Raw genomic sequence first — 11,429 nt, 5'->3', positions numbered from 1 at the left:
GTTTTTCCATGTTGCTCAGGCTGGTCTCGAACTCCCGACTTAAGGTGATCCACCTGCCTCGGCCTCCCAAAGTGCTGGGATTACAGGCGTGAGCCACCGTGCCTGGCCAAGGCTTGTACTACTTTTTAAATTAAAAAAAAAAAAAAATTTAAGTAGAAAAACAACATTAGTCTAGTACAAAAAGTTCAGTAAATTCACTGAGAGTAAAGATGAAACCTCCACTTAATTCCCGTAAGAACTAGTAAACAAAATTACAAAGAAAAATCTTAAACTTAAAAAAAATTTAATGGTAAATACATATTGATAGAAATTATTCAGTTCTCCTATGAATGTAGCATCCGAGGATACTCTCCACGTTCACGGCTCCCAGCCCTTCCCTCCAGGCTGACAGGGCAACGTGAGACCCACCAAGCCAGCAGACTCCTCCACTGAGCGCTCACCCTTGCCATGAAATTCCTGATGTAAGGTCACATGTTCCCGGATGCTACGCAGGAGGCAGAGATAGGTGGCAGCTTGGAAATGAAGCTCATGTTGGGCTCTGCACAACTTTTCACTGGTGACCTAGAGAAGCAGCAAGTCAGAAACTCTTCACCCAGCTACAGATACAGGTCCACAGAGACAGATTTAATAAATAAGCATTCACTAGAGTGAAAGTAAATTGCACAGAGGAAATACAGACATGTATGTATATACACATATACTTAATACATCTATAAAGGCACTCTATAATTATTAGTAAAGCTGACCTCTACTACATCTATAAAGGCACTCCATAATTATTAGTAAAGCTGACCTCTACTTCGGATTTTTAAAAGGAGTTGCATTGAATGTTCCTGTATTCAGTCAGTACTGCAAGAAGTCATCTAGTTTCAATTCCTTCATTTTACAGATGAGGAAACTAAAGCCCAGAGATGCTCAGAGGTTGGTTAATGGTAGATATGGAAATTATAATTAGGTCACTGATCATTAATGTCACCTAAATAATATAATGTAGAACTTTCTCCCTTTCAAGCAAATAAAGGACTGCTTTATTTATATTTGTGACTTTAATTAATGTGGCATATACCTTTCATTACAATGAAAATTGAAAACTTGGCCGGGCGTGGTGGCTCACGCCTGTAATCCCAGCACTTTGGGAGGCCGACGCGGGCAGATCACGAGGTCAGGGGATCGAGACCATCCTGGCTAATACAGTGACAACCCCGTCTCTACTAAAAATACAAAAAAAAAACCCAAAAAAACAAAATTAGCTGGGGGTGGTGGCAGGTGCCTGTAGTCCCAAATACTTGGAAGGCTGAGGCAGGAGAATGATGTGAACCCAGGAGGCAGATCTTGCAGTGAGCCAAGATCAGGCCACTGCACTCCAGTCTGGGCGACAAAGCGAGACTCCATCTCAACAACAACAACAACAAAAAGAAAATTGAAAACTTACTTTGTCTGAAAAATGATAGCTTTGTGCTAAATAGTAACAAATGAAGGTTTTATGTATAAAAGTAGTATGCTTATGTTCATATTACTTATTACAACTGGCCCTCCATATCCATGGATTCTGCATCTTTGGATTCAATCAACTTCTGATCAAAAATACTCAGAAAAAAATAAAAGGATGATCATGTCTTACCAAACATGTTTTATCATTATTCCCTAAACAATGTAGTATAACAACTACTTACATAGCGTTTACATTGCACAAGGTATTATAATCTAGAGATAACAAAGTATACAGGAGGATGTGCATAGGTTATATTGCAAACACTACAGCATTTTATCTCAGGGACTTGAGCATCTGTGGATTTTGGTATCCCTGAGCGGGGCTGGGGGGTGTCCTGGAACCAATCCCCAGAGTTACTGAGAAATGGTTGTTCTTGCTCTCACCATTTGCTTATCCATCTGAAAAATCTGGACTCATGACTTTAAGAAGCTAGAAATTCCATATCCATTCCAAAGTCCCCAAATGACTCCAAACCTTTTTTCTTCATCATACTTATGAGATTCACTGCACTCTCTTTGACTAGCTCTGTATTCAAGGCTGTGAGAAAGGGGCAGGAAAAGTGAGATGGGGATGTGTACATAACTCTGAGTGACTAAAGGAGCCATGTCCAAGTGTGGATTAATCTGGGCACCACTGCCTACATAATCCCCTCCCCCACCTTTTTTTTTCTTAAGACAGAGTCTCACTTTGTTGCCCAGGCTAGAGTGCAATGGCGTGAACATGGCTGTTGATCTCCCCAGCTCAAGTGATCCTCCTGCCTCAGCCCCGCAGGTAGCTGGGACTACAGATGCGTGCCACCATATCCGGCCATTTTTTATGAAAACAGGGTTTTACCATGTTGCCAGGCTGGTCTTGAACTCCTGGGCACAAGCGATCCACCCACCACCTCCTCCCAGACTGCTGGGATTACAGGCGTGAGCCACCGCTACTGGCCTAATCCCCTTTCTCTATTTGAATATCTAGTGTTAGAATCTGAAAACTAGAATGTGTGTGGCTTCTTGGTTTTTGAGACAGAGTCTCGCTCTGTGGCCTATGCTGGAGAGCAGTGGTATGAACATGGCTCACTGCAGCCTTGATTGACTTCTTGGGCCCAAGTGATCCTCCCACCTCAGCTTCCCAATTAGCTGGAACTAGAGGATGGGACACCACGCCTGGATAATTTTCAAATTTTTTGGAGAGGAGGTCTCACTACACTATATTGCCCATGCTGTTAGAATGTGGGTTTTAGGATCTGCAGATCATGTTGAAAGCAACATTTGTTAGCTGCTTAAAAACATTATTAATCTGCTTTAATACAAATTTAACTTTTTAGTAATTAAAATTTTATGAGAAATCAACACCAATATCAAGCATTAACAAATCATAGCATCCATTTCTATTAATATATAAGCCTAAATGTGTGGAATTTGACATGGGAATTCTAGGTTAACGTAGGATAGAATACTGCCCTTGATTTGGTTGAGCCTGAATCATGAGGACAGAAGAGTCAGCAATAGACAGGAAACAGTAAATAGATCACAAGAACATAAAAGAGATCAAATGAAATAGAACACTGCATTTTCCCTATGAAGGGAGGTTTCTCCCTAATAGAATCCCTTCTCCAGAGGGAAAGGATAGAGAAAATGGGATGGTTGAGTTAGCTCTGAGCCTGAAGGAAATAGAAACCATATCCTCTATGCTCAAGTGCATTCCAGAGTGGTATTTCCGGAATGTACCATAAATTTCAGAACCATTACCAAGTCTCTCTCAAGGGTAATGTTATCCCCATAAGGTACAACTATAATCATGTCATCTCCTTAAAAATCTTAGAATGGGGCCGGGTTCGGTAGCTCACGCCTGTAATCACAACACTTTGGGAGGCTGAGGCAGGCGGATCACCTGAGGTCGGGAGTTCAAGACCAGCCTGACCAACATGGAGAAACCCGTCTCCAAGAAAAATAAAATTAGCTGGGCATGGTGTCGCATGCGTGTACTACTTGGGAGGCTGAGGCAGGAGAATCGCTTGAACCTGGGAAGCGGAGGTTGCGCTGAGCTGAGATCGCAATCTTAGAATGGCTTCCCATTACACTTACAAAAAAGTTTAAATTCTTGTTCAGCCTGCCACCTCATCTACCTCCACTTCAGCCACCACACCCCAGGGCTAAACCACTCTCAATTGGCAATTGTTCTCCCCTTTGGCTTTCAATTGTTTAGCTTTTAAATCTGGACCCTAACCCCAATTTACTTGCTAACTCCAAATTAGCCTTCAGGTCCCTGATGAATTTCCTCCGGAAAACCTTCCCTAACTACCCCTTCTTTATACCCCAGCCCCTGTTGTCTACACCTTGAGCACTTATTTATCCTAAGTGCTTTACTGTATGGCTCCTCAGGTGGGGAGCAAGCTTCTTAAAGGACAGGACCCATGTGCATCTGATTCTTCCTATTTAGACTAGGTTCCTAGCACAGCCCCTAAGTTGTCACCTTTTAAAAACTAGGTGAATTTGAGTTCTAAGAGTTTACATTCTGACGTCCATGGCTCAGAAATTCGACAGTTGATCGTTCTCCCTTTCCCAACATTGCTCAAGGGCAGCAAGTTTCCTTCCCTAAAGCCCAGTTTTTCTTTTCCGTCTCAAAAAGAAATGCTTCTTGGAATAACTTTTCTAGGGGACGGATGAGGAGATTGTTGGCCAGATGCTGTGGCTTTAAATCTAGTGACAGTACACCCTTCAAGTCCATCTTCATTCTTTAACCCCCAGCATTTCCTCTATTCCACTTTCCTGACTTTACCCTCCACAAAGGCAACAGACCAGCCAATGAAATCCTTCGGGACGGGTCCGCCCCTCTGCAAGACAGACTGACGTCCCCAGAGCGGCTCTGCGCCCCCGCCGGTCCTTTGGTCCCCGAGTTTATGCCAGAGCATGGAGCCTAGGGCCTGGGTTGGTTTGGTCAGAACCAGGGCTCCGTGGGAGGGTTGGCTTCAGAAATGCAGGAATTAGACACCGTGCTCCCCAGCCCAGCCCAGACCCGACTCTTCCTCCCTCCCCAGCACGTGGAGAACCTGGGACATGGCTCCCGTACCCGATGTGCACGGAAAGCCTTCACAAGGTACCGATAGGCCGCAGTGTCGCGATAGGGTCGGCCGGTGGCCGCGCTCAGGTAGCGCAACTCCCGCAGAAGTCCTCGCAAAGTGCGCGCCGGGGACCCTAAGGCCGCCATTTTCCTGTCCTTCTCCAAGCCTGGTGCCCGACAGCGTCCTACGACCCTGCAAAACCCCTCCTCCCGCCCAGGCGCCTAATGGTACGGTCGGACAGACTACAGGCTCCTCCTATCGACTGACTAGCAGTGAAACCGCTCACTTGTCCGTTGTATCAAGCCTTATTAATCGAAGGCCGAGGGGCGCCCTAACAAGAAAAGCAAACGAAACCCGAGCGTTAACTGACGCTACCAGGTCCTCTAACCCAGAACAAGGATTTGGGGAAATAGGGGCCTTTCTTCACAGCGTCATTTAAGATGCCCGTTAGCCGACCAACCGCTGAGTCGCAGGAGGAGCGGGCCCGGCGCGGGGTGTGGGTGTGGATTTGATACGGAACACGCTGAGAAGACATTTTAAAATGATTTATAGAAGGGGTATCAAAAGTCAACGTATTGACGTTTCCCCAAATCCCAGGGCACCTGCGGCTCAGAGAAAGGACGTGGGAGTGTGCAGATTCTCGAAAACTGCAGCTAGTAAAAACACAAACACACGCGCTTCCCATGTAAAAAAAAAAAAGTAAAGTTGGCATATTTCGCTTTGTTTAGAAAGGGAAAAAAGTATTTTAAAGGTCAAAAAACTTCAGGCCACCCCAGATGGGACTCGAACCCACAATCCCTGGCTTAGGAGGCCAATGCCTTATCCATTAGGCCACTGGGGCTTCTGTGAGCGACGCCCTCAAACAACATATTCAATTATTTTCGTCTTTGGTACGTCATCGTCATTTCACTTTTGCCTTACCCTATCCCACGAAACCACACCTAGCGCCCACGTGAGAGGTGACGTATGCTGGGACTTGTAGTTACAGAACAAAAGTCCACATTACTGTGCCAAACGCTTTACCCTCGAAACTGCACCGATGCTCCGGACGTTGAACGGGAGCACGCACGCGTCTGCCTACGCGCTTGCCTGTGCAGTAGTCCCCGCGCCTGCGCAAAAGCAGGCATGCGTCGTCGCGGAGCACAGCGCGCTGGGCAAATTGGCCGGATATTCGAGACTCGCCCTCTGAACGTCATCTCTGTTGGGTTTTTACCGGAAACAGACGGACCTTTTCCGGTGTTGCGACTTTCCGGGTGGAATTTGCTCCAGCGGCCGTTAGGTGGTGCCTGCCGCGGTCAGTTTCTGCTTCCGGTTGAAACGTTGAGGCCATTTCCGCAGGCGGAGCGCGGTGGTTTACGCCTGTAATCCCAGCATTTTGGGAGGCTGAGGCGGGTGGATCAGCCTCGGATCATCTTAGGTCTGGAGTGTGAAACCAGCCTGACCAACACGGAGAAACCCTGTCTCTGCCAAAAATACAAAATTAGTCGGGCGTGGTGGCGCATGCTTGTAATCCCAGCTACTCAGGAGGCTGAGGCAGGAGAATTGCTTGAACCCTGGAGGCGGAGGTTGCAGTGAGCCGAGATCGCGCCATTGCACTCCAGCCCGGGCAACAAGAGCGAAACAACGTCTCAGAAAAAAAAAAAAAAGGAAACATGTGCCGTGTCCTTTGAATTGGTGGGTCAGCGATAAACATGGGACAGCGGGGAAGTAATAGTACATTGATTAGGAATTAATTTTTTAAATTAGCAGTTCAATTTTTGGTTCCGTTCCTAATTGTATAACTTGAACAAATCACTTCAGAGTCCCAGTAAACTTACCCTTACTTACAGTATCACAGGGGCTTCCCATTGTCCGTACGTTCAGACGACATAAATTGATCCTCGCTTATATCTTAATCTTCTTCTCTCACTTCGCTTCTTGTCACCCTCTGCTCCAGGTATCTCCACTTTCATTGTCTCTTCCCCACCACACACCTTACATGTTACTCCCTCTGCCTGAAACTTAACCATTTCTGTTAATATGCCTCTTTACCCTTTGGGCTTCAGTTTACTCCAGAAGTCTAGGTTAGACGCATCTCTAGGCCCTTGAGGTCAATATGGCGAGGTGAAAATTACTCGTTTCACCTCCTCTGGTCCCCTGTTGCTCCCTTTATTTACTCATCATAAATAACTCTTAATGTAGGTCCATGGCCACCACTCCGTGCTGTAGTTGTCAGTCTCCTCCATCAGACTGGGAAATTGTTCAGCTCCGAAAGCCCTGTGCCTAACAGAAAAGCCTGTTTCTTCACCAGGCTTTACTCCTTGGTAGGATAGTCATAACAACTTAGTCTGAAGCTCCTAAAGGAGTTGGCACTGTCTGGCCCCAATGGCTAGGAGACATAAGCTTCTGAGCAGGAATGACAAACAAATGGAACATCAATTGTTCATTAATGAGGAAAGCTGACTTGGTTGGAAATCTGGTGAACTGGACAGCACCTAGCCCACCTGTCCAGGGGCCAGCCATTACTCACCTCCACTGATTGTTGCCATTTTAGGAAAGCAAATCCTTTAAAAAAATTATTTTTCAGGAAACTCTGGAAATCTGTTTTAATGCTATAGCTTTCCTTCTAAATATTGACTACTAATGAATACTTTAAAAGTACTACATGCCGCTGGGCACGGTAGCTCACGCCTGTAATCCCAGCACTTTGGGAGGCCGAGGTGGGCGGATCACCTGAGGTCAGGCGTTCAAGACCAGCCTGGCCAACATGGAGAAACCCCATCTCTACTAAAAATAAAAAATTAGCTGGGTGTGATGGCGTATGTCTGTAATCCCAGCTGCTTGGGAGGATGAGGTAGGATAATTGCTTGAACCCAGGAGGCGGAGGTTGTGGTGAGCCAAGATCTCGCCACTACACTCTAGCCTGGGCAACAAGAGCAAAACTCTGGCTCAAAAAAAAAAAAAAGTACTGCATGCCAAACAGAACAGCCCCACAGACTTCTAGTCTGTAAAGAAAGAAGGAAGAAAAAAAAGGGCGGTAGGATTCAACGTTAAGAAAAGGTAAAAACTTGGTGTGCCTACTTTGTGGGAAAAAAAGCTGCTTTGATGATTCTGCCTTTTTATTTTTTCTTTTTAGAAAAATTTTTAAAACTTTATTGTCTTTGTAAGTTTTTAGATGATTTTCTTCTTTCCTGTCATCTCCTTAGCCTGATACCCTGCTTTATCTTTAGGAAAAAAATGCTCCTGATAATAAATACAAAATGTAGTAAACTCATTTGTATTAACATGTAAGATTCTGTTCAAAACCCAGTCTCATTATAGGTCACTCTTCAGCACCCTCAGCTGATTACCACACTGGCTAAATTAAGGAACTTTAACATCTTAAACAGCTTTCTCAAGATTACCATTTTAAATGTTCCCCACTCTTGGCCGGGTGCTGTGGCTCATGCCTGTAATCCCAGCACTTTGGGAAGCCAAGGTAGGCGGATCACTTGAGGCCAGGAGTTCAAGAGCAGCCTGACCAACATGACAAAAATACATTCTCCACTAAAAATACAAGAATTAGCTGGGCGTGGCGGTGCGTGCTTGTAGTCCCAGCTGCTCTGGAAGCTGAGGCAGGAGAATTGCTTGAACCTGGGAGGCAGAGGTTGCACTCCAGCCTAGGTGACACAGCGAGCGCAAACCTGTCTTAAAAAAAAAAAAGTTCCCCGCTCTTACGTATTTTCAGATACTCAGGGTTTTCGGATAGTACTTTTTGGCTAGACACACCAACTAATTATTTAACTGAGTGTACAGTGATAGCCAGCAGCCTGGGCAACAAAGCAAGACCCCATCTTAACAAAAAAATAGATCGCTGTATATATGGTGGTGCATGACTGTAGTTCTAGCTACGTGGTAGTTTGAGGATCACTTGAGCCCAGAAGTTCCAGGCTGCACTCAACTATTATCTCTCCACTGCATGGCACGCTAGATGACAGCGAAACCCTATCTCTAAAATAATAATAATTGTTATTATTATTATAACAATAATCCCAGCACTTTGGGAGGCTGTATTCCCAGCCTGTAATCCCAGCACTTTGGGAGGCTGTAATCCCAGCCTGTAATCCCAGCACTTTGGGAGGCTGAGGCAGACGGATTGCTTGAGCTCAGAAGTTTGAGACCAGCCTGGGCAACAGCGAAAACCCACTTCTACAAAAAAAAAAAAAAAAACTTAGCCAGGTGTGGTGGTGTGTGTCTGTATTCCCAGCTACTTGGGAGGCTGAGGTGAGAGAATTGCTTGAGCCTGTGGTGAGCCTTGATCACACCACTACACTCCAGCGTGGGTATCAGTGGGACCCTGTCTCAAAAAAAATTTTTTTTTCTTTTTGTGAAGGTTTTTCTGTTTTGTTTTGTTTTGTTTGAGATGGAGTCTCACTCTGTCACCCAGGCTGGAGTGCAGTGGCACGATCTCAGCTCACTGCAACCTCCACCTCCTGGGTTCAAGTGATTCTCCTGCCTTAGCCTCCCGAGTAGCTGGGACTATAGGCGCATGCTATCATGCCCAGATAATTTTGTTTTGTTTTGTTTTTTGAGACGGAGTCTCGCTCTGTCGCCCAGGCTGGGGTGCAGTGGTACAATCTCGGCTCACTGCAAGCTCCGCCTCCCACGTTCATGCCATTCTCCGGCCTCAGCCTCCCAAGTAGCTGGGACTATAGGCGCCCCACCACCAAGCTCGGCTAATTTTTTGTGTTTTTAGTAGAAACGGGGTTTCACCTTGTTAGCCAGGATGGTAATTTTGTGTTTTTAATAGGGATGGGGTTTCACTATGTTGGCCAAACTGGTCTTGAACTCCTGACCTCAAGTGATACACCGGCCTTGGCCTCCCAAAGTGCTAGGATTACAGGCGTGAGCCATCACACCATTTTGTTTTTTCTTTCTGAAGTGGTTTATTTATTTATTTTTGAGACAGAATCTCTCTCTGTCACCCAGGTTGAGTGCAGTGGCGCAATCTCAGCTTCACTGCAATATCCGCCTCCCAGGTTCAAGTGATTCTCCTGCCTCAGCCTCCGGAGTAGCTGGGATTACAGGCGTGCACCACCACACGCGACGAATTTTTGTATTTTTAGTAAAGATGGGGTTTCACCATGTTGGCCAGGCTGGTCTCGAACTCTTGACCTTAAGTAATCTGCTCACCTTGGCTTCCCAAAGTGCTGGGATCACAGGCATGAGCCACTGTGCCAAGCCAGAAGGTTTTAAAAGAGTAAAAACATTAAAACATAATAAAATAATAATTAAAACAAATGAATTAAATTAAAGCTATCACCCAGAGAGTTTGGTACCTATCTGGGTCATGATGATGATGTAATATAGCTCCCATGTGGAGCTATGTTCTTTGGGGCTGGCCCTGGAATAGTTGATCTCCACGATAGAACCTGCAAAGTGCTGTTAGCTTTGTTTGCAGATGGTCCACCATTATGGAATATGTCGTACCTGAGTGATGATATCTTGAGACAGCTCTCTCAGTTGCCATCATTTTTCCAGTAATTGTCAAATAGAGATGGCATAGAACCTCCAGGGGGACAGTTTTTCTGAGACTCTTAGAAATGCTGGGCACGGTGGCTCATGCCTGCAATCCCAGCACTTTGGGAGGCTAAGGCAGGCCGATCACCTGAGGTCGGGAGTTCAGGACTAGCCTGACCGACTGACATGGAGAAACCCTGCCTCTATGAAAAAAATAAAAAATTAGCCAGGCGTGGTGGTGCATGACTGTAATCCAGCTACTCGGGAGGCTGAGGCAGGAGAATCGCTTGAACCCAGGGGCAGAGGTAGTGGTGAGCCGAGATCGCGCCATTGCACTCTGGCCTGGGCAACAAGAGTGAAACTCCGTCTCAAAGAAAAAAAAAAAGAAAAGAAAGAAAGAAACCTAAACAGTTTACTTCTTTAGTTCCTATTTGCTATGCTGTTTGTAATAAGAAGACTTGAGGGAAAGTATATGATTTACTGAGGTGAAACCTGACTATCAGGTTGAATGCACCTAGCATGATGAATTTAATGACAATCATTTGGTACAGTCACAATTCTGAATTGATTCAAATGACGTAGAAGTGACCTTGGAATTCATTTAGGTGCTACTTTTATTTTATGTGAGAAATCTTAAGCTCAGTGAATTACACAAATTCATCCTGCTAGTCATTTTTTAGTGCATTTTTGTTGTTATGGCATGTGACTTAAGATATCATAATGGAAGCCAGGTGCAGTGGCTCACACCTGTAATCCCTGCACTTTGGGAGGCTGAGGTGGGTGGATCACCTGAGGTCAAGAGTTCGAAACCAGTCTGACCAACATGATGAAACCCCATCTCTGCTAAAAATACAAAAAAATTAGCTGGACGTGGTGGCGGGCACCTGTAATCCCAGCTACTCAGGAGGCTGAGGCAGGAGAATCACTTGAACCCGGGAGGTGGAGGTTGCGGTGAGCTGAGATAATGCCACTGCACTCCGGTCTGGGCAATAAGAGCGAAACTCCATCTCCAAAAAAAAAAAAAAGGTGTCATTATGGTATAAGATGAGTGTAGGAATGGTCTGCCACGGCATCTTGGCAACCGTGCATGTCTCCATGTAGGCCACATATATTGCAGTTAGGCAGCCCCAAAATCTACTTCCCCACTTTTCAGCAGAAAGCCCTGTGATTGCTCCTGATGCAAAAAGGGGATATGCCTGGTAAGGAGCTACTGTAAGGCAGTTTCTCATCCCTATTTTTTGGGAGACTGCTACAGGGCCATTTCTCATCAACTTCTCTAATGTCAGTTAAACACAGAACTTTCCACTTTATTCTAACTTATGGTACAGCTGCAGACTTCTGCATAAGTTTATAAAATGCCTTGGCTGCAGCTGGATTGGCTCCATGGCAGAGCAATCCACCACTTAAGCT

At 45.5% G+C, this 11,429-nt stretch overlaps 1 protein-coding gene and 1 non-coding gene across 2 annotated transcripts; both read right to left on the bottom strand.

Annotated features, from left to right (window-relative positions):
- Positions 1-266: 266 nt before the first annotated feature.
- On the bottom strand, positions 267-4,945 carry FMC1 (formation of mitochondrial complex V assembly factor 1 homolog). Its single transcript, XM_023184975.2, has 2 exons — positions 4,550-4,945; positions 267-561 (listed from the first exon to the last, which is right to left on the bottom strand). The coding sequence occupies exons 1-2, from the start codon at positions 4,685-4,687 to the stop codon at positions 358-360; spliced, it is 342 nt and encodes a 113-aa protein (XP_023040743.2). The 5' UTR covers positions 4,688-4,945; the 3' UTR covers positions 267-357.
- A 364-nt stretch (positions 4,946-5,309) lies between these two features.
- Positions 5,310-5,382, bottom strand: TRNAR-CCU. The gene has a single exon. It is a non-coding gene; the product is annotated as a tRNA-Arg (tRNA).
- Positions 5,383-11,429: the final 6,047 nt, after the last annotated feature.

This window comes from Piliocolobus tephrosceles, chromosome 8, assembly GCF_002776525.5.
Source record: "Piliocolobus tephrosceles isolate RC106 chromosome 8, ASM277652v3, whole genome shotgun sequence".
Taxonomy (NCBI): domain Eukaryota; kingdom Metazoa; phylum Chordata; class Mammalia; order Primates; family Cercopithecidae; genus Piliocolobus; species Piliocolobus tephrosceles.
Note: the sequence above shows the minus strand (reverse complement) of the source record. Positions and strands in the feature narration are given on the sequence as shown.

Coding starts and splice junctions, on each gene's coding strand:
- FMC1 (XM_023184975.2), bottom strand. CDS start 4,687: ATGGCGGCCTTAGGGTCCCCGGCGCGCACTTTGCGAGGACTTCTGCGG. Junction 562..4,549: donor AGGCTTTCCGTGCACATCGG/GTACGGGAGCCA, acceptor CTGCTTCTCTAG/GTCACCAGTGAAAAGTTGTG.